At 44.5% G+C, this 24101-nt stretch overlaps 1 protein-coding gene across 1 annotated transcript in view; it reads right to left on the minus strand.

Moving 5' to 3' along the window:
* The window catches only part of AHCYL2 (adenosylhomocysteinase like 2), a 184587-nt gene extending 161269 nt beyond the window's left edge, over positions 1-23318 (minus strand). Inside the window, exon 1 of the mRNA XM_030216847.1 lies at positions 22871-23318. Coding sequence (XP_030072707.1) covers positions 22871-23221 — 351 coding nt within the window. The 5' untranslated portion in view covers positions 23222-23318. The remainder of the gene's footprint in view (positions 1-22870) is intronic.
* Between the last annotated feature and the right edge of the window lie 783 nt (positions 23319-24101).

The following is a 24101-nucleotide window of genomic DNA, read 5'->3' on the forward strand; positions in this document are numbered from 1 at the left end:
TACTCTGTTTTCTTTCAGCATAATATAGCCATAGGTGAGTTTGAGCTATGAATTATCCAAATTCCTTCAAAGTTTGCTTAGTCTTGTGGAAATAACATGGACCTTTGGACACTGCATGGCTCAAATTCACTAAGAGCTGTGCAGTTCCTAAGCAAAACAGGGCAATTGTTCCGGAGGCAGGACTAGCAGCAAGCTTAAAAAAAACAGTAGAAGAACAGTGTTTACTGTGGGATGAGAATCAAGGAGCTCCACCCCTGCAGCCCCTAGGCCTTGCAATGAAAAAACACTGCCCTGGGCAGTTACTATGCAATGGCAACACCTGGTAAACAAACTCAAGGTCCACAATTGAGGACTCTTACTGCAATGACTGAGCTGATTTGGTAGAGGATATAAAATGGAGGAAAAAAAAACAAGTATGATTGTTGCCTTTGTTTGGGTCTTGCCACCTCCAAGTAGAACCGACATTTCAGCCATCATCACAATGGCAGTCACAGCAAGACCCAGACAACTGCAACAATTGTGACGTCAGTTGTGAAACCTAACAGATTAAATATTCAAGTAGGTAGCTTTTCAGTATGGCTGCCTCTGCTGCAGGGCCAAAGACTTCCTGAAAACAGTGAAAAAGGAGGTGTGGCCTAGTGGTTACAGCACTGGTCTTGACAGCCAGAGATGGCTGGTTCAAATCCCACTGCTGCTCCTTGTGATCTTTAGCAAGTCACTTAACCCTTCATTGCCTCAGGTACAAAATTAGATTGTGAGCCCTCCAGAGACAGGGAATACTCAGTGTACCTGAATGTAACTCACCTTGAGCTACTACTGAAAAAGATGCAAGCAAAGATTAGTGGCACCATGGCCCAATACAAGCCAGTTTATAACTGAAATTGACAAAATGAATGTTGGGGAAATTATTTTACCTAAAAAAATGTTATCTAAAATAAACAGGTAAAAACTATGGCTACACATTAGTTAATTAGTTAATTGTGATTTAATTAACTGCCTCCCTCCCACACCTCCTCCAGCTCAGAGTGGTCTGGCATCCCTTCCCCCGACCACCAGCGGCTCTCTCCCATCTCCCCTGCCCATCTAGTTTATCTTTTCACTTCAGTTTTCAGAAAATTCAGGAAATTTTGGGCACTGCAACAATGGCAGGCATCCCGAAAATCTGCCTGCAGCTTGTACCGGGTCTTACCGACGACCAGTCCCAAAAGGAAGCTGCATTAAAAGGGGGCGGGATGCATCAGAGGGAAGGCCCAGTGCAGGCAACGGCTTTTCAGTACAGCTGCTGCAGGGCCAAAGACTTCCTGAATACAGTGAAAAAGGTAAATCAGGCAGTCTGGGGAGGGGGGGAGAGAGCTGCTGGCAGTCCAGGGAGGGGGGAGGGAGGACCTTGGGTGGTGGTGGCAGGGGGGAGAGGAGAGAAATAACATCAGATGGCCCGGCCAGCCGGCCATCCTAGGAGGGAGGGAGGGAGGACCTTGGGTGGTAGTGGCAGCAGGAGGGTAGGGGAGAGGGAGAAATAGGAGACAAGAGAGAGAAAGAGATAATTGGCCTGGGGTGGAGGTGGAGGGAGGAAAGGAAGAAAAAGAGAGAAGAGTTGGACGGGAGAGGGGGATTGGGAGAGAGGGATAATGGACCTGGGGATAGAGGGGAGGAGGGATAGAGAGTTGAACCTGGAGGCGGGAGAAGGGGAGATGCTGGGCCTTTAATCGGGAGGCCCTCCCCTCAAAGGAGGGCTCAGATCCCCCTCCAAACCTGTTCAATGGCTGGTGGAGTAGCCAAAGAAATCCGCTGCCTGAGTGACCCCTTCCTCCTCAAACTGTCTGAGGAGCAAGGAAATCAGCCAAGTTCCTCCAACCACCAACGCTTGCACTCCCCCCCAGCATGCTCAGTTTGTGTATGAGCTGCGCATGTTCAGGAAGTGCCAGCATCAGCGGTTGGAAGCACTCCGTTACCTTCCTCACTCCCATGGCAGCACAAGGAGGAAGGGAGAAGCTTTTGGCAGTGGATGTTTTTGACTGGCGGGGCTTTAGCATCAGCAGAAGTATGCTATCTAATGTGTGTGGTGGGGGAGGAAAGAGGAAATGTGTGCAGTGGGGGAAAGAAAAAAATGTGTGTCCCCTCCCTCCAGTTCACCCTGTGCTCCTCTCCTCCTGTACCCTCCCCAATGGACAGCTGGCTATACCCTGCCTTTAATCGCAAGATTAAAATTTGTAATCACGCAATTAATCATGATTAAAAATTTTAATCGAAATGCAGCCCTAGTAAAAAAACCAGAAATTACCTTTCAAATAATTGCTCTATCCTTATATTTCATACTAATGATGGTTCCACATTTCCACCCACAACAGAACTCCTAAATGAATGCAATCTATTTAAATCTAGCTTTATAGTATTCGAAATCTGACATCATAAAAGCACATCACAAGAATTATGACATTGTGGGGATTATGACAATACATATGCAAATTAAACGTATTGTGTAGACTTGCAGAAAATACTAGAGACTCCTTATGAATTCTCAGACATGCAAGAAAAAAAAGGAGGCTATACATGAGTTGATAAACTTAAGTGAACAAACATCTAATATAATAAAACGCACCGTGAACGTTCTAATGAGGACAACGTTCTGTGAAGCCCTGAAGCCCTGAAGCCATGCCCTGAAGCCATCTGACGTCACTGAAGCTGTAGGGTTCGTGGATTCGTGGTGTGAAGCCTCCCTTCAAGCCAGCCAGCCAGCCGTCTCTGCCCCGCCCTCGCGACAAAACAAACAAATCCGGAAGCGAAACGTCAGGGAAGGAGGCGGCGCTCCCGACGTCTAGCCTTCCCTTCGCTGTGTTCCGCCTTCAAAATAAGGCGGAACACAGCGAAGGGAAAGCTACACGTCGGGAGCGCCGCCTCCTTCCCTGACGCTTCGCTGCCGGAAACGCCACGGAGGTAAATTGAAAAAGAAGAAAAAACAAAACAAAACGATGCATGGATGCGAAGGGGGGACATGGATGCGAAGGGGGGGAGGAGAAGAGGGCGGGCCAGGCTGGGACATGGGATAGAGAGGAGCATGGATGCGAGGGGGGGGGGTCATGGAAGGGAGAGAGGGGACTTGCTGGAAAAGGATGAATGGAGGCGGCAGGGGACAGAGGAGCATGGATGGGCATGGATTGCGAGGGCAGGGCTCAGGGAGAGAGGGGAATTGCTGGAAATGGATGAATGGAGGGGGCAGGGGACAGAGGAGCATGGATGGGCATGGATTGCGAGGGCAGGGCTCAGGGAGAGAGGGGAATTGCTGGAAATGGATGAATGGAGGGGGCAGGGGACAGAGGAGCATGGATGGGCATGGATTGCGAGGGCAGGGCTCAGGGAGAGAGGGGAATTGCTGGAAATGGATGAATGGAGGGGGCAGGGGACAGAGGAGCATGGATGGGCATGGATTGCGAGGGCAGGGCTCAGGGAGAGAGGGGAATTGCTGGAAATGGATGAATGGAGGGGGCAGGGGACAGAGGAGCATGGATTGGGAGGGCAGGACTCAGGGAGAGAGGGAAATTGCTGGCTAGGGATGAATAGAGGAGACAGATGGGCATGGATGGATATGGATTGCAGGGCAGGCCTCAGGGAGAGAGGGCAATTGCTGGATAGGGATGAATGGAGGGGCCAGGTGACAAAGGAGCATGGATGGGCATGGATTGGAAGGGCAGGACTCAGGGAGAGGGGAAATGCTGGATAGGGATGAATGGAGGGAACAGATGGGCATGGATGGATATGGATTGCAGGACAGGCCTCAGGCAGAGAGGGAAAATGCTGGATAGGGATGAATGGAGGGGGCAGGTGACAGAGAAACATGGATGGCCATGGATTGGGAGGGCAGGGCTCAGGGAGAGAGGGGAATTGCTGGAAAAGGATGAATGGAGGGGGCAGGGGACAGAGGAGCATGGATTGGGAGGGCAGGACTCAGGGAGAGAGGGAAATTGCTGGCTAGGGATGAATAGAGGAGACAGATGGGCATGGATGGATATGGATTGCAGGGCAGGCCTCAGGGAGAGAGGGCAATTGCTGGATAGGGATGAATGGAGGGGCCAGGTGACAAAGGAGCATGGATGGGCATGGATTGGAAGGGCAGGACTCAGGGAGAGGGGAAATGCTGGATAGGGATGAATGGAGGGAACAGATGGGCATGGATGGATATGGATTGCAGGGCAGGCCTCAGGCAGAGAGGGAAAATGCTGGATAGGGATGAATGGAGGGGGCAGGTGACAGAGAAACATGGATGGGCATGGATTGGGAGGGCAGGGCTCAGGGAGAGAGGGGAATTGCTGGAAAGGGATGAATGGAGGGGGCAGGGGACAGAGGAGCATGGATGGGCATTGATTGGGAGGGCAGGGCTCAGGGAGAGAGGGGAATTGCTGGAAAAGGATGAATGGAGGGGCCAGGGGACAGATGGCCATGGATTGGGAGGGCACGGCTCACACTCTCTCTCTGATATACAATGTCTTTCTGACTCTCACTCTCACACACTCTGTCTCACACTGTATCACATTCACTCTCTATGTGCCACACAGTCACTCACACACTCGCTTGGTCTCATACACTCACTCAAACAGAGAATCTGTGTCTCACACACACTCTCTCTCTCGCCCACACACACACACTCTCTCTCACACTGTGTCTCACATACACACTTGCACACACTCTCATTCTCACACACACACTCTCTCACAAACACACTCACACCCAGACTCACTCTCTCTCACACACACTCACACTTTCACTCTGACTCTCAAACAGTCACTCTCACATACACTCTCCCAAACATACACACTCCGAGGAAAACCTTGCTAGCGCCCGTTTCATTTGTGTCAGAAACGGGCCTTTTTTACTAGTTTCAATATATTTTCCCCATCTTTCATATTCTAAAATCTTTCCTGATTTACCATCTGATAAGTGCACTTGCCCTTGATCTCTGCAGGCAAAGCACTACTGCCTACCTATAAAAAGGCATATTCCATAGACACCAGGATTGATCAGTCACACAAGAAGGCGACTTTGTATATCGCTGGAACGGAACAGCTCTTCCAGAACTCAGCAGCCTGAGAACCTGAGGAGCCAGGTTTGATTCCCACTGCAGCTCCTTGTGACTCTGGGCAAGTCACATAACCCTCCACTGCCCTAGGTAGAAAATAACTACCTCTATATAATATGTAAAACACTTTGTAATCACTGAAAGACAGTATATCAAATCCTATCCCTTTTCCTTTCCTTTCCCTTCTATGTAGCAGTCCCCTCGTTTCTTCAACTGGTTTCAGATGAATGCAATCTTCAGAGGTCAGAAGGACTGTGTCTCTGATCAATCCTTTTGTCTAACACCTGTTACAGATTAACAAAAATGCTTTTTCATCACTGAGTCAGGCACACAAGTGGATAATTACCAAAACTTAGGGATGCTCACATATTCACCTACTCTCCCATATTTAGGAGCAGCCTGAACAGAAAACGTAGCTTATTCTCTATCTATCTGGTATCGACAACCCTCCGACTACCAAAATCACCCCATTAATTCTCTCAACTGGCACCAAAACCTTACATTGTGAGCCCACTAGGGACACAGAAAGATGGTACATCAAGAATCTAACAAACATCTAATAACCATAACTCCTATCTTGGTTCAAAATTTGATGTTCATGCACCTCCAAGCCAGCAAAAAATCCCCTCCCCCAACAAAAAAACTCCCTATCAGGCACACAATTATCTGTAGCAACAAACCCCTGGGAGAAAACCATCTCCTGGCCCCTGGCCAGCAACCACTCACAGAAAAAGCCTGACCACAGTGATCACCACCTTCATCCACCGGAATCTCCCCCTCCTTCAGAAAATTGAGTCCAAAAGCCATTTTAGACACCGGACATTCCCCCAGTCCGACAGTCCTGCCGACACCGACTGAGCATCCCAGCAACCACCAGGTCCAATCGAAGTCTATATAGGTGATTGAGCCCCTCCAAACCCCTACCCACTCCAGGTTGTTGCTGATGGTGCTGGTCTCGCTGAGCTTTCTTTCAACAAGAAAGCTCTATAAAGCAGCAATTTAAAAATCTGTAGCCTGCTATTATCACAGTTCAAAAATGGATAACAAAAACATATACGTTATAAAACCATAAATCATACAATGGATAATATAAAACCAATACTCACAAATTTAAAAAACATAATAATCATTTAGTCATAAAACACATTCTCTATCATAATTGGACAATGCCTAATTATTGAAATTTTAGAATATGCTTGATGGAACAAAAGCTTTATGCTCTGTCCTGAATGACAGCATTATCAGTTAAATCATAGTTCAGTAGGTAAAGAATTCCTAATAGTGGAGCAGCTACGGAGAAAAAAAAATACAGTCTCAGGTGTCATTTAAATGAACTTTCCAAAATGTTGATACATCTAACAAGAACCAATTCTCAAATCATAAGGCCCACAGAGAACAATGAGGCCTCTATTTATCTATCTTGATTGGAGTCATCGCTATACAAAGCTTTATGGACTACAGTTGAGAATTTTAAATTTAACTCACCAACTAATAGGAAGCCAATGCAATTCAAACAATAAAGGTGTTGCATGATCAAATCGATTCGCTCCCAGCAAGACGCGTGCAGCAACATTCTGAACCACCTGGAGAGGTCTCAAAGATGATTCTGGAAACCCGTTAATAAACCAGATGCGAGAATTAAAGCTTGGAATACCATAACATTCTCAACTTGAAAAAAAATAAAAACCAGTTTGAACTATCTTATCAATTTTTCTAAGTTAAAGCAAGATCAATCATCATACCCAAAGCTAAAGTAAATTAGAAAAACAAAATCCAACAGTATTTCCTTTCACTACAAGCTGCAAAAGAAACTGAATAGTTTTAGATAAATCACTTAGGAACATTTCTGTTTTTACATCTAGGTTTTAATTGTTTTAAATATATTTCAGCCAATTGGATGGTCTTGACTATTATGAATATAATACGATCAAAAGAATTGTAATTCATCAGCGAAGATCTTAAATTTTAAAAACTCCAAGCAACATTTAGGTTAAGATGGGAGGGGGTGGTTGTTACTGATAAAGTAGAAACTGTCCCTGTTTACTTTGCTACAGCTGGAATACTCACAGGCTTATTTTCAAAAGAGAAGGGCGCTCATCTTTCGATACAAATCGGAAGATGGGCTTCCTTCTCACAGTGTCGCCCAAATCGACATAACCAAAAGCCGATTTTGGGCGTCCTCAACTGCTTTTCATCACGGGGACAACCAAAGTTCACGGGGTCATGTCACAGGCATAGTGAAGGCGTGACTAGGGCGTTCCTAACACATGGGCATCCTCGACCGATAATGGAAAAAAGAAGGGCGTCCCTGACGAACACTTGGGCGACTTTACTTGGTCCTTTTTTTCTTACGACCAAGTCACAAAAATGTGCCCAAATGACCAGATAACCGCCAGAGGGAATCGGGGATGACCTCCCCTTCCTCCCCCAGTGGTCACTAACCCCCTCCCACCCTAAAAAAATTATTTAAATATTTTCCCAGCCTCTATGCCAGCCTCAAATGTCATACCCAGCTCCATGACAGCAGTATGCAGGTCCCTGGAGCAGTTTTAGTGGGTACTGTTACACTTGGGATGGTAAATGTGAGCCCTTCAAAACCCACCAGAAACCCACTGTACCCACATCTAGGTGCCCCCCTTCACCCCTTAGGGCTATGGTAGTGGTGTACAGTTGTGGGGAGTGGGTTTTATTTTTTTTGTGGGGGGGATGGGGGGCTCAGCACACAAGGTAAGGGAGCTATGCACCTGGGAGCAATTTATGAAGTCCACTGCAGTGCCCCCTAGGGTGTCCGGTTGGTGTCCTGGCATGTGAGGGGGACCAGTGCACTACGAATGCTGGCTCCTCCCACAACCAAAGGGCTTGAAGGATTTGGTCGTTTCTCAGATGGGCGTCTCGGTTTCCATTATCGCTGAAAATCGGAGAAGACCATCTCTAAGGTCGACCTAAATTTCACGATTTGGGCGTCCCCGACCGTATTATCGAAACAAAAGATGGACGCCCATCTTGTTTCGATAATACGGGGTTCCACGCCCCTTCGCAAGTACGTCCTGCGAAGACGTCCTCAGGAAAACTTGGGCGCCCCTTTCAATTATGCCCCTCTCAGTGTACTGCATGGCTGCTTTGAACTGGTCTCTAGCCGCTAATATTGTAAGACTGGCTGTTTTGTTCATTTATTTGCAAATAAAGGGGCCCTTTTACTAAGCTGCGTAGGCGTTTACACACTCCCAACATGCGCCAATTCAGAGTTACCGCCCGGCTACAGTGTGGCCCATGCAGTAATTTCATTTTTTATGCGTATCCACTATGCGCACCAGAAAACATACTTTACTTTCTGGCGTGTGGCAAAAATCGGGCGGTAACTCTGACTTGAAGCGCGTAGGCAATTATCGCATTGTTAACACGAGAGACCTTACCGCTAAGTCAATGTCTGGCAGTAAGGTCTCAGACCCAAAATGGACTCACGGCAATTTTTATTTTACCACATGTCCATTTTCGGCAAAAATATTTAAAAGGCATTTTTTGTAGGCGCACTGAAAAACTGACGCCTATGCTACCGAAGGCCATTTTTCAATGCACCTTAGTAGATTCCACTCAAGTACTGCAATAGTTTCTACTAGAAGAGAAAAACCTTGCTTGAGCAAACCAACCCCCCCCCCCCCCAAAAAAAAAAAAACGTACACCACTACCATAGGGATGAAGGGGAGGGCACCTAGATACGGGTACAGTGGGTTTTGGAGGGCTCACTGTTTCCTCCACAAGTTTAACAGGTGGGGGGGGGGGGGGCTTGGGTCCGCCTGCCTTTAGTGCACTGCAGTACCCACTAAAACTGCTCCAGGGACTTGCATACTGCTGTCATGGAGCTGGGTATAATATTTCAGGATAGCACAGAGGCTGGAAAAAATATTTAAAAATTTTTTTTTTAGGGTGGGAGGGGGTTAGTGACCACTGGGGGAGGAAGAGGAGGTCATCCCCGATTCCCTCCAGTGGTCATCTGGACATTTAAGGCACATTTTTGTGGCTTGGTCATAAAAAAAAAAAAGGACCAAGTAAAGTCGCCCAAGCGTTCGTCAGGGACACCCTTCTTTTTTTCATTATTGGCCGAGGATGCCCATGTGTTAAACATGCCCCAGTCCCGCCTTCACTATGCTTCCAACACGCCCCCTTGAACTTTGGTCATCCCCGCGACGGAAAGCAGTTGACGCCCAAAATCAGCTTTTGATTATGCTGATTTGAGTGACCCTGTGAGAAGGACGCCTATCTTCCGATTTGTGTTGAACGATGAGCGCCCTTCTATTTAATAAATAAGCCTGTTAGTGTGCATATTTAAGATTACTTGCCAACACTGATGGAATGTAGGAAATGTTTCACCCTGATCTATGGCAAACTATTTCAAAAGAAAGTCAGATTTATGTTCTCATACCTAGAAATTAAAAGTATTCCGCAACATTTGTTGGATAGTGCTAGAAACACTTCAGGCAGTGTAGGAATACTTGAACACCTTTGAGGAAGAGGATATTGCCAACACTTGAGTGGTGAAACCGCAATTAATACCCCTGATTTTTAGAAATTACTATCTCCCTCATTTTTGTGATTGTTTGGAGAAAAGAACATAAGGCAATTCGACACAAAACAGGTGGAGTTCCTGTTTCATCACAGTAAAGGGAATCATAAGAACTTGCTTATTCATCACAGAATGGCAAGGATGTTGAATTTCTGGTTCATTGAGTTATATACATGTATCCTAGAGTCATGTCTGGTTTAAAAGGGTTGGATATTCTACTGTAATTTTCTATTACATAAGTAACATTTCTATCATAGGTGGTGTTGGGGAGTCTCTGGCACTTGCAATGTGATCCCTCTATTCCTTCTGGTGCTTAGGTGCGTGACAAATGGCTAAGCCATATGGCGTATGTACATTTAGCTCGTAGGGGGGATGAGGGTTGGAGGGAACATGGAGCTCTAAAGTTTACCAACATACAGTTGTCTAATGATGAGGCAGCGAGATGTCAAATCCAAGACTGCAACTTTATTAAGTATAATAAGTATGTAGGAGAATGAGCTGTATAATATATAAGCTATCAGTGTGCCCCGAAGAGGCTGGGGTCTCAGGACAAAGAACAGGGAACTTACCATTGGACTATCCTTTTTATATATACACAGAATGAGGCAAATAAAGTAATCCCCTAGTTTTTTTCCCAGCAACTACTTTGAATTTCTACAAGAAATTTTACGTACTTATTCAGTCATCATATTTACCCATTACTAGGGCTGAATGTTAATCATGGTTAACTCGATTAACGCGTTACTAATCGCAATTTAAAAATTCGATCGAGCTATAGCCCTACATATTAATATGTCCTGCTCTGCGCATGCTTTAGGGGCCGATTACCGATGGGGATTACGAATCTTTGACACATTGTACTTTTCTATACTGCACCGAACATGTGCGACTTGTTTTTTTGGTGCATGCTTCATTTTTTCAAATTCATTAAGGACTTTAACATTTTAGATTTTTTTTACGTATGGTTGATGCATCTGGGCCAGAGTGTCAAAGATGGCTAAATTAAAATCCCCTAGCACAACCAATTGCTGTAGATTCCACTCAAGTACTGCAATAGTTTCTACTAGAAGAGAAAAACCTTGCTTGAGCAAACCCAGGAGGCAGTAACCCCCCCCCCCCAAAAGAAAACGTACACCACTACCATAGCCCTTAGGGATGAAGGGGGGCACCTAGATATGGGTACAGTGGGTTTCTGGTGGGTTTTGGAGGGCTCGCTGTTTCCTCCACAAGTGTAATAGGTGGGGGGGGGGGGTCCTGGGGAACTGAGTTCGATTCCTACTTCAGGCACAGGCAGCTCCTTGTGACTCTGGGCAAGTCACTTAACCCTCCATTGCCCCATGTAAGCTGCATTGAGCCTGCCATGAGTGGGAAAGCGCGGGGTACAAATGTAACAAAAATAAATAAAAATTAAACAACATTATCTTAAGCTATTTTGATGTTACTGACATTTTAGCGTTGTTCATAACCCTTATTTTATCTTGTTCAGAACCCTTATCACCCTCACTTTAATATTTCCTTATCTCTTGTTTGTCCAGTTTGTCTGTCCTAACTACATTGTAAGCTCTGTCGAGCAGGGACTGCATGTTCAAGTGTATAGCGCTGCATACGTCTAGTAGCGCTATAGAAATGATAAGTAGTAGCAGTAGTTAACGTTATTACCTAACAATTTAGCACAAGAAAACACTGCAAAATAATGTCATTCAAATGATATAATTAACGTGTCAGAAATTCGCAGCCACTCTGAATGCTCAAAGTGTCCGCTCCCAGCTTTAACACAGGCCTTCAGTCACTTTAGGAAACTCTTAACAGCCTTGTCCCTGTGGCAGGCTGTCCCAGATCATCTGCAGCGCTTCCTCAAGTTCGGTGATTGTTTGCGGCTTTGGGTGAAGCTTGTGATAAGAGTTTTGTCTGGAGAACAATGTTAGAGGCCTCTGTCACTGTGACATCATTAACAGTAAGCTAGTACCCCCTTTTTTTTTTTTTTCTTTCAAACAGTAGTTATACAGTGCAAACATTTTTTTAACATGCAAAAATGTCTTTAACTTCGCCATGTTTAAAGATAATGTGCTGAGTGGAATGATATTGAATAACAAATAAAGCTGTAAAAATTTCATGTTGAAATTCAAACAGGTTTTTGAGAAAGCAGCAAAAAATTCTAGGGTTACTTTTTTTTTTTTTGCCTCATCCTGTATCTGCACATTAGGTTTGTTGCACAATAGACTGGTGTCATGGAACGTAATGGGGATCACATCTCCTATAAAGAGAACCAAAATACCTGCAGCACTTAATGGCCATAAAACTGATATAAAATGTCTCTAAGAAACTAGGCTGTCAGACACAGATCAAAACCTGCAGCAACACTGGGTGGATGAGGCGTTCTATTCATCCTCAGATGGTAGGAAGAGAGGGATAGCGATCCTAGTTTAAAAATATTGTTTGCCAAGGATACAGAGGGGCATTATCTATTGCTTCAGCTCCTCCTCCAAGGTTGGGATACTATTTTTTTAGTACTTTATGGCCCCATTAATTATGATCTGGTGTTTTATAAACACCCGATACATTTGTGAGCGATGCAAATTGGGACACCTTTAATATTGGTGGAATAGTTCAATTTAGCTATGGACCCACAGATACACAGATCAACTGCCCCTGTAACACCACACATGGATAAGGGAAAGGAATTACGTTGTCAGGTGTTGGGTCTGGTTGACGTACGGTGCCCATTGAACACTGATGAAAGAGAGACTTGGCACATTTGGTACAGGCTCACGGTTCACTTTCTAGAACTGATTATACTTTGGTCTCTACAGAGCTTTTTTCCTCAATTACATTTGTATACATAGGTCTGATGGAGATATCTGATCATGCCCTAATTTGGGTGGGCATGGCTATGGAACCATTTTATCAGAAAAAGATCTTGGAGGTTCCCTTCCTACTTATGGGAAGAGCTTGCGGATCGTAACGGTCAACATGCAGGAGGATCCCCTTCTTTTCTAGGAGGCTGCAAAGGTGATGCTCCGAAGGGACATATTAGCTACAAGTGCCAGAAACAAACAAATCTCTGCAGGTATTATAGCTCTAGAGAAAGCACTGTGAAAAGAACAATTCTTTTTCATGTGAGCAACAAGTTTCAAAAACCAATAAATTTTTGAGCGCCAGTATTTGCATTTCTGCATATAGCGCAGAAATAATTTGGGGAGCAACCATGTAAAATCTGTGAGCAATGCTTCTAAAATGTATGATTACTCATACACGCCACTTAGAGAGAACATTAGCTATGTCCTGTCCATGAAGAGACCAGGTGACTCACAAACCTCTTAAGGTGGAAGAAATTGCTTGACTTATGTTAGAATTCTTTAAATCTATGTAAAAAGCACACGTAGAACCATCCTTAGATAGATTACAAGACTACCTTACAGCACTAAGGAATGCCCAAATTTCCTCCTGGGCTCTTGGAATTTCTTAATAACCCATTAAAGGTGAAGGAAATCCAGAAAGCGATAAAGGTCATGAAAAGCCATACTGCCCCCCAGGGCCTGACCCATTATGCCATTGAATTTTATAAATTGTTAAATCCATTTTTGTGCAGACCCCTTTTAGCATACTTCATTGTACCTATCACTTGGGGGGGGGGGGGGGGGGGGGGGGGAACCTGTACTTTCACCAATGAGGCCCTTATCACCTTAATACCTGAACCTCGGTTCAATGTGGCATACGGAGCACTATTCAGAGTATGAAGATGTAATGGACAGATTTGAAGGATTGATACCTACAGTGCTTTATTTTCAACGACTGTTTGGAGAACGAAATGAAGTTTTCTCTACAGTGTGTCAGCTAAACAGCAATTATACATCCATTTGTGGAACATCGAGCTGGAGGACTGTTGAGATAAGTACTAAGACTTGCTGATAGGATGGGTACTGGTGTGTTGTTTTTTTAAAGGAGTAGTACGTGTTTGATGATATATGAGTATGTGTTTGAATGGTGAGCAACAGCATGATATGTATGTAATAGTTTTTAGAAAATTGTATTGATAAGTTTATAATCCTATATAATAAAACGCACCTCCAACATTCTGAAGCTGACTGCATGGCTGAGGCATTCCTGCTCTGTGTATCCATCTCCTGAATTGACATCACGTACTTCCGGGTTCGTCACAAGCAGAAGTGACCAACCACACGAGGTTTCTCAGCTTCAGAATGTTGGAGGTGCATTCTATTAAACAGGATTGGTCAGTTCCTTGAAGCACAGCCAGAGCTCAGCGTCCTGCACAGTAACGCTCAGACACCAGAGAGAGGGAGGGAGGGGGAGGTATCTCTGTCACACACACTCTTTCTCTCTCTCACACACTCTATGTCTCACACTGTATCACATTCACTCTCTATGTGTCACACAGTCACTCACACACTCTCTTGGTCTCATACACAGTCTCACAGAGAGTCTGTGTCTCACACACACTCTCTCTCTTGCACACACTTTATCTGTGTGAAACACACTCCCTCTCTCTCACACTGTCTCTCACATACGCACTTGCACACACACTCATTCTCACACACACACACTCTCTCTCTCTCACAGACACACTCGCACCCAGACTCACTCACTCTCTCACACACACACAGTCGCACATTCACTCTCTCACACACAGTCACTCGCACATACACTCTCTCAAACATACACACTCCGAGGAAAACCTTGCTAGAGCCCGTTTCATTTCTGTCAGAAACGGGCCTTTTTTACTAGTATATAATAAAAAAATTTTAACAAGTTATAGTTGTCATAGTTAGAGTGTTTGATACAATTGATACAACTATATTGGAATACATTTACCCAGTTATTTAATAATGAATATTCTTTAGGGATATCCTGAAACCCTGACTAATTTGCAGTTTGACACCCCTGTGTTTGTACTGCATCCTAATCAGAGAAGATGCCTTTTTTTACCTTATCTCCAAACAAATTCTCTCCATGGGGCTGCAAAATTACAATAAAGGTTTAGGTTCCACAGCTATGATAGTCTGTGGGTAACAACAGAAAAGACCCTTGACACAGTCTCAAAAGCATGTGCTTTTCATGTCCCTTACTCTTACCTTCTAGTGACTGGAGTTGGGCAGACCTAGTCTGAGGGATGCAACTACTACTACTACTTATTCTATAGCGCTACTAGACGTATGCAGCACAGTATACTGAACATGAAGAGTCAGTCCTTGCTCGACAGAGCTTACAATCTAATTAAGACAGACAAATAGGGCAAATAAGGGATAAGGGAATTACTAAAGTGGGAATGATAAAACATGGGTACTGAACAAGTAAGGGTTAGGAGTTAAAAGCAGCATCAAAAAAATGGGCTTTTAGCCTAGATTTGAACATGGCCAGAGATGGAACTTGACGTACTGGCTCAGCAAGTCTATTCCAGGAATATGGTGCAGAAAGATAAAAGGAATAGAGTCTGGAGTTAGCGGTGGAGGAGAAGGGTGCAGATAAGAGAGATTTACCCAGTGAACAGAGTTCCTGGGGAGGAGTGCAAGGAGAGATAAGAGTGGAGAGGTACCGAGGAGCTGCAGAGTAAATGCACTTGTAAGTCAATAAGAGGTGTGTGAATATTCTTCAACTGAGAGCATTTGGACACTTGTGCACATGGGTGCCCCTGGGAATTTTCCTCCCCCAGTACAGTGGAAACAGACAGTTGTGGCTGACTGACTCCGAGACCCTCGATGTTGAGACCAATGCTCTCTCAAGAACTGGCTACATAATCCTCTGCATCAATGTCAAAGAAGATGTGATATGTCAAGCATGAATCCACAAGAGACTAATTTATCCTTCTGGAGGAGTAGCCTAGTGGTTAGTGCAGCAGACTTTGATCCTGGGGAACTGGGTTTGATTCCCACGGCAGCTTCTTATGACTCTGGACAAGTCACTTAATCCTCCATTGCCCCGAGTATAAATAAGTACCTGTATATACTATGTAAACCGCTATGAATGTAGTTGCAAAAACCAGAGAAAGGTGGTATATCAAGTCCCCTTCCCTTCCCCCCCCCCCCCCTCCTTTCCTTCTTATAGGCTGCTGCTGTCAAAGTTGAAAGGAAAACAGTAGGTGAAACTATGCCCTGAACACTAGTCTTTGGAGGTTTGCACAACCCTTCCAACACTGAGGTGGTAGAATGGACTTCTATCTGGCATTGCTTCAAAAATACATCACTGCTCTCAATGATGCATTCCAATGGAGTCTGATATTGACACATCTGAGCCCCTGTGTTGAAGGACGAATGCTTTTCTCCTTTTCAGGTATGAATCAGAAGACATCCGTTCCTGATAGTGATGCTTCAGCGCAGGCACTGAAAGAAGCCAACATCCGAGACAGCTCCTGGACCCTGCTGGGAAATCTTTTGGGAAGCTATGTCCAAAAAAGAAATTAAGACTTCGATTTTTCAATATTTCTAACTAGAAACACTAGCATGAAACAAAAAGAGGTCCAAAAAGCAACCAATAATTCATAACTTATATTCAAAACACAAATAAGAAGAGAGTATAAGGTCTGCGGAAATACGAAGATCAAGGAAGACCTGTATGACGGAACAAGCAGGGAATGAACAGTATTGCCTCTAAAGTTTTCCTAAATTGTTCTAGTTAGACAGACATTTTCCATGCAGGTTTCATTTGATGGAATCATATTTGAGGGCCTGCTATCCTGCTTGTCTTTGGAGAGAACTTTGTATTTCACTTCTGGGACTACAGTTAAAAAAAAAAAAAAATCACACTGAAGAGGAGTTTAAAAAGTTAATTTTTAGTATATTTTTCCACACTGGAAGTAAGTTTACACGTAGGTCAATCTCCCAGTGCTTAAAGAAGCAGCCTGAGAATCAAGGTTCAAATCCCACTGTTGCTCCTTCTGACCTTGGGGGCAGGTCCCTTAACCCTCCATTGCCTTTAAATGCAAACATAGGTTCTAAGCTGTCCAGAAGCTGAAAAATACCTACTATACCTGAATGTAACTTGCCTAAAACTACATCTGGGAAGGCATGAGCCAAAGAAGAAAATACTAAGGTGAATTAACTTCAAAAATTAAATTGTAATTGCAAAACCTCTGCAATGACTGTTGGGGGCAGGCAGGACTGCCATCAATTAATGCAAGAAAGTTTGCTACCATACCTTAGCTGCACAACAGATAATACAGCTCATAAGGTGTAATTAACTGTACTGCATTTTCTGCCACATTAGCTGTTAACATTTGATGATGATCTCTGCCCTTTACATGCCACAAAATGTCATTTCCCACATTAGTAGCAATTAGCACACCTAGCAACTTGCTGCATTAACTGCTGGCACATGGTTAATTCCCATGTTAAACAGCTAATGCAGCTTAGTAAATGGGACACTAAATGGTTGAAGACTAGAAATTAAGACTGGTTGTGAGATAAATGACAGCTACTGTCCAACTCATAACTGTGGGCAAAATAATAAATAGAAAATCACTCAGAGTTTGGAAAAAAGTTCTGATAGTACAACCTGTTAATGCACAAGTCCCTGCAGATGAAAAACAGACATCTCTCAGTCTTGACAGTACTTTATGACTGCCACCATTGGAAATCCAAGTAACGAGCACTGGTAACATCAACCCTCATCAGATCCCCATGTGAATACCTGCATGCTAATACACACAAATTGCAAATTTAGCATAAACAGCCACTCAAAACATTTCACAAGCAGATAGAGACATATTAAAAGGGCACTCCATTTATTAAAACATACAAGAATACATTCAGACAAAAACTGAAAGAAGAGAATAAAACCAAATGTGAAAGCATTAAAGCTAAGAAACATGTATATTTAAAAATATCAACTATTTAGGTAAGTTATAAGCATATATAAAGCAGTACATATTTCAAATGTTGCTGTTTAACTCTACGTTGGTGTTTCCCAACCCTGCCTTCAGGGCTGGGTTGAGAAACGCTGATCTAAGTGGAACCAATAAGCATTGCTCTAATTGTAAAACTACATTAAGTAGCACACCAACCCCATAGCATTTTTGCATTCCCTTTCTATGGTTTCCTATTCAATTTGTTAAAAGCAAAATTACCCAGGTTTGGCATTTAGAGGGTCTTTTACTAAAGTACGCTAGGGTTTTCAGCTGGCGCTAAATGCTGAGATGACCATAGGAATATAATATGTGTCGCAGCGTTTAGCACCTGCTGATTTTTAGTGCAAGCTAAAAAAAAAAAAAAACACTAGTGCATCTTACTAAAAGACCCTCTTAATGATCACAACAGACACTGAACAGCAGTAATTAATAGCCAGTTGGGGAGAAGGCTTAATTCAAAGTTTCATTACAAAGAGAACAAGATATGAACTACATACAAGCGAGGCGTATTTTCAAAGCATTTAGACTTACAAAGTTCCATAGTTCACTATGGAACTTTGAAAGTCTAAGTGCTTTGAAAATAAGCCCCAATGTGACTGGGTGAGCTGTCAAAGATTATGAATAAAAATAACCCACTTGAAAACACTGCCCCAAAGGAAAGTCAGTCAGTACCTAGAACTACCCATGAAAACCTTCTCATGACAGATTCAACTGCCCTCCCCCAAGATACATTGTTGCAATACCTCACTGTTCTTAGTTACATATTTAGACAAACAATTACAGGTACCTTACAAGTTGTAAACATGTACTTATACTTCTCACTAAAGGAAAAGAGGCAAGAAGTGTGTGTGTGTGTGGGGGGGGGGGGGGGGGGGACAGCTACAAATACACATAAATATATGTTAGGAACTGGCAATGTAGTGCAGAGGGATGGGTTTGATGGCTAGCACAGTTCACAGTCCTGGAAGTGGGAATGGAGAGGGGATAAGAGGGTCAGTCATTGTGCAATGGTGACACCTAGTGGCCATAACTACAAGAGTCCTTAAGGAGCCCTCATACATAGCCACCGCAGCTTAAGAACTATCACTACAGTGATAAAATAAAGGGGATATAAATCTATCACAAAGCCAGATGCCCAAAGATGCTTTATTTCTCCTGATAGTTTTCTTCTGCAATATGGTAAAAATGTTTTTGCATTTTTAGTGTCCATCTCCTAAAAAAAAAAAAAAAAACCTGATTGTTGGATAAGTTTTCTAAATAGTTTCCACCCCTCTTAATAAACTCCTCATAAAAGAACAACCTTATATGAATCTTCATAGCAAAACAACTTTCTATATTTGGGAGAACACCAACTGCAAGTACTATTTTAATAACTAAATTTAAATTATCAATAGTGTTATATAATGAAACACAAAATATATGTACTCTTATAAAATGTATTTTGAAATATTTATTGTTGGATATGGTAGTATTTACATAGTAAATGTTGGCAAATAGAAGACCAGTTTGGCCCAGCCAGTCTGCCCAGAAAGATGGCTATGGTTGTACCTGCCATTCTGTTAAGTTACCTCCTCAATGCCTTTTTTTAATAGAGAGAGAAAGTAATTTAAATTTTGCTGTGATTGGAAATGCACTGAACTTTTCATTCCATCTTCTTGCCATATAGGGATTCTCTCTGTATCTCATGACACGACAAGTAGAAATTGATTTTGGGGATCAGTACCAGACATTCCTGCATTTGCGTAACTACCATTGAGCCCCCCCCCCCCCCCCCCACCTATTCTTATGATTAAGCTTTTAAACGTATAATCATGCATAGTCTGTCAGTGCATTTTCAGTTAAAGTGTATTATGAAATTGATTTTTAAAGAATTAATATTCTTTACCAATTCATAGAAACCCTTCAAATAATACAGATACGTTGTGTTGTCTTGTTTTATATTCTTCTATTTTATGTCCCCTTTGATCGACCCATAAGAATTGCACTAAGCAACTTACAACAGTTTAAAAATATTTAATATAACATATTTGCCAATGTTACATTGGTGAGGGCAAAACCAGTGACAGAATTCAAAAAGGCAGGAGATAAACTGAGGGGAGCCCTATATGGCAAGAAGATGGAACAAAATGACTATAGATCATTTCCAGTAACGATTTTCACTCTTTCAAAAAGGCATACAGGGGGTAACCTGAAAAAGTCTAAAAATAAAAGGAGAGGTTGTAATAACCCTGGCTACCTTTCTGGGCAGACTGGACATGCTGATCTTTATCTGCCATCATTTATATACTGTTACTATTCACAGCTACTGCTCAGCATTACTATCTAGACTCAGAATGACCACAAAACTGGAAACCAAAGAGCTGGAAGGGCCCTCCTTGTAGAGAAGTGTCAAAATGCCTGGGCCAGAGATAAGGCTGCAGTGGATGTGAATGTGGAGAGCTGCAAATGAAAGCTTATGACACAGCAGCCCCAAGAGAACACAGAGGATCCTTAACTAGAAAATGGATGGTATAAAAAACAAAACTTAAATGACTGTGTTGTGTGATGTGTCGAGTGGTGCTTAGATGGCGACTCCGGCTGTGAAGAACTAAGGCCAGTGCCAGGCAGACTTCTATGGTCCGTGTCTGGTATATGGCAAAACAGTTTAGGATGGGCTGGAGAGGCCTTCGACTGCAAGTCCAGTATAAAACACATAAGCACCGCCATACTGGGAAAAGACCAAGGGTCCATCAAGCCAGCATCCTGTCTCCAACAGTGGCCAATCCAGGCTTCAAGAACCTGGCAACCCCCCCCCCCCCCCCCCAAAAAAAAAAAAAAAAATTTATATATATATATATATATATATATATATATATATATATATAAATAAAATAATGTTCAATGGACTTTACCTTCAGGAATCTGTCCAAACCCCCCTTAAACTCCGTAAGGCCAGCTGCTGACACTACATTCTCCGGCAACGAGTTCCAGAGTCCAACTACTCACTGAGTAAAGAAAAACTTTCTCCTATTTGTTTTATGGAATGGGAGGACAGTGCCAGGCGGACTTCTACGGTCTGTGTCCCAGAAATGGCAAAGAAACATGAGGATCAAATATTTTATACCACATCCATTGATGGCTTAACCATTAATTAATAATGAGTGTGAATGTTGGACAGACAAGATGGAACGTTCAGCCATCATCTACTATGTTACTACTGTTAGGACTGAGCAGAAATCCCTGTTGGTTATCAACTTGGACATTTTGTATGAGCCAGTTTCAAGAATACACACAAAGCAATGACTATACAGAACTACTGTCTACCTTTCCAGAAAGTTGCTGAAGCACTTATATACCACTCAAAGGCTACTTCAATGCTGGCTACAAAACAAGAGCTTAAACACAATTGAGTTCCTGAGTATCTGCCAAACATGAAGCAATATGATAGATACCAGCTACAGATGGGCAACCAAAAAAATGTTTTGTTAGTCCCCCCCCCCGCCGTTCTGGAACGAACATCAAGAGCACCTACTCTTAGAGGAGTGTGCGTTGTAAGTAGAAAGACCACATTTGTCTTTAACGTGTGCACGATGGAGCTCATTTTCAAAAGAGAAAAACGTCCAAAAACTGGCATAAATCTGCATTTGGACGTTTTTCTCACAAAAACATCCAAATTGGTATTTTCAAAACCAATTTTTAGCCGTTTTTCTATGAAATCCGTCAGAAGTACGTTCAAATCACAAGGGAGTGTGTCAAGGGCGGGATCTGGGCATTCCTATCATTTGGACATTTTTCAGCCATAATGGAACAAAACAACCGTCTAGGACTAAAATTAAGATGTTTTGAGCTAGACCTGGTTTTATAATGAATAATGACCAGATGACCACTCTGGGATGACCTCTCCTTACGCCCCTCGTGGTCACTAACCCCCTCCCACCCCCCAAAAATGTGATTTAAAACATTACTTGTCAGCCTTTATGCCAACCTCAGATGTAATATTCAGGTCCATTAGAGTAGCATGCAGATCTCTGGAGTAGTGTAGTAGTCGGTGCAGTGCACTGAAGACAGGTGGTCCCAGGCCCATACCTCCCCCTACCTGTTAGACTTGTGAAGGAAACTGTGAGCCCTCCAGAACTCACCAGAAATCCATGGTGCCCCCTTCACCTGTAAGGGCTATGGTGGTGGTGTACAGTAGGGGGTAGTGGGTTCTGGGTGGGTTTGAGGGCGGGTCAGCAGACAAGATAAGGAGCAGTGGTGAGATGTGTACCTGGCAGTGCCCCCTAGGGTGCCCTTTGCTTTCCTGGGATGTCTGGGGGACCAGTCAACTAAAAATGCTGGCTCCTCCTACATCCCAGTGTCTTGATTTTGGGCATTTTGAACTTAGACGCTTTTGTTTTGAAAACTGACCAAAAAAAGAAAATGTCCAAATTACAAAACCTTGTATATATGATTTATGTAATAAACTTTTATAGTTTTTTTTGTATTACTCCCGGCCTGTAGCTCTGAGAAGGTTAGTATATCCCCCCCCCCCCCCCCCCCCCCCCCCCCCGAAGCATGGTGCCTCCCATCTCATCCTTTTCCATATGCACAAACCATTAGGAAGGAGTGCACACTCTTTAATAAAATGTGAGCACAATTTAAGAACTGTGTGTGCGCACTATTATAGGCGAATGACAGCCCATCCCTAGTAGCGCGCATAACAGACCGCAGCACCTTCCATCAATATCGAAAAAAAGCCAAGCATGGAAAACAATCGTTACCGATTGATCACAAATAATAGGCTTTCAAATTCAAGCATGCCTAGCATACACGTAGAATAAGCTCACATTCGCCTCCTAAACCCTCCCCTCGCAAACAATGCAGCAGTGGCCAAAGAAAGCTCTCCCCTGGTTTTATTAGAAGGGGACGAATGGGATGAGCAGCCAGGCTTGCACCGCAACCCGGTGCCACAATGGCTCCCCCGCACTGCACCTTGCAGCAAGCAAGCAGCCTTCACGTGCGCACAATTACAGCCCAGAGAGAGACGGAGGGTCTTCTTCCCTCCCTCCCCCTCAGGCCAGCAGCCAATAAGAGCGCCGCATCCAATGAGGAGCAGGGACAGGGCGGCGGAGGGATACGCACTTCAGCGGGCACCTACTCCAAGAGCGTGGGAGACGCCGCATCGTGACGCCTCCTTTCACCTTGCCAACCGAGCGGCATTCCACCGCCACCTCCGCTCGCGCCGGGAAAGAGAATAAAAAGAGTCCCCGGAGAAAGCGCTCCGTTCCGGCGGAACCGCTGCGCCTACGACAGCCGAGTCTCGTCAAAAGCGCTTTCCCTGCACGAAGCGGTTATAAATCTAGGGCGTTCCGGTAGTCACGGGGAAGATAAATTTGAGGGGGGAGGGGGCAGCCTTCCTTACCTTTTTGACCGTGCGCGGAGCCTCGGTGACCGTGCCGTCCGGGCTGACCATGGCCTCCCCTTCCCGGTGGTGGCGGTGGTGGTTGTGGGGGTCGCTCCGTTTCATGGCCGAAGCCGGCGGCTGCAGCGCTTTCACCGGATTGGCGCTGCTCAGCAGGGCCGGGCTGGACTCCGGGTTGGGCACCGTTAACGGCGGGGCGGCGAGCGTCGGCTCGGCGGCCGCCGCCGCTTTCTCCCCGGCGGCGGGGGTGACGGCGATGATGGGGTGGGGGGGTTGCGCCGAGGGCTTCTCCTTGCCCACGTCCCTCAGCTCCACTTCGGCCATTTTCGCCGCCGCCACTTGCACCGACATGTCTGGCTCTCGCGGGCGGGATCGCTTGGGCTTTTCGCTCTGCTAACCCGGGTCCCCGGTCGCTCTCCCGACAAACACTGTCTACTACCACGCTGCCGGCTCGGCTCAGCTGCGACTGCAGCTACACAGCGCCCCGGGCTCCCGCCCCCCCGACCCGCCGGGGCCGATGGGAGTTGAGGTCCGAACGTAGGCGAGAAAGAACGACGTCGGGCGGCAAAGCATAGGCGCGGTCCTACCATCTCCAGGATGCTCCTTGGCACGTGACGCTGTGAAAAGGCGGAGCGTGGGCCACCTGGGAACTGTAGTCCTCTTTTTTTTTCCCTTTCGAGAAGCGATGTCTCTTTGTGAACGTGCAGCGCCTGGGGGTGGGCTGCGGTTTCAAGGGGACAATCGTCGTTGTCTCTGCAAAATTATCCAGCAGATTTGGACGTTGCATGGCATCCAAATGAAATAACGTGCGCTCCTTCTCATTAACCCTCGAAAAGGAGGTTTTGCAGGGCTGTTAGTGGAAATGCCTTTTAGCTGGAAACTCTGATTGCTGAGATTGATTCTCTCGAGCGCTGCAACTGAAGAATTCTAAAGACAGTGCCACACGACAGTAATGACACATCTGGATATCCTAGCCAAATATAGTGCAATAATAGTAGGCAGTTGTAAGGTATCCTGGTAGCTATTTTTTGCTGGTGAAATCGACTCGCATAGACACAAAACGAGACAAAATCATTTGGTATATTTGTGCCGTATTTCATTTACTGTGACAGATGAAGAATGCCTTGGGCTCCAGAACAGGAACCCATCCATCACCACAATCCAATTTCTTACCAGCTCCTCCTAGATTTAGGCCTCAAGCTACTACTGTCCCTTCTACCTTGCCTCCCAT

This window comes from Microcaecilia unicolor, chromosome 10 (genome assembly GCF_901765095.1).
Source record: "Microcaecilia unicolor chromosome 10, aMicUni1.1, whole genome shotgun sequence".
In the NCBI taxonomy this organism is placed as follows: Eukaryota; Metazoa; Chordata; class Amphibia; order Gymnophiona; family Siphonopidae; genus Microcaecilia; species Microcaecilia unicolor.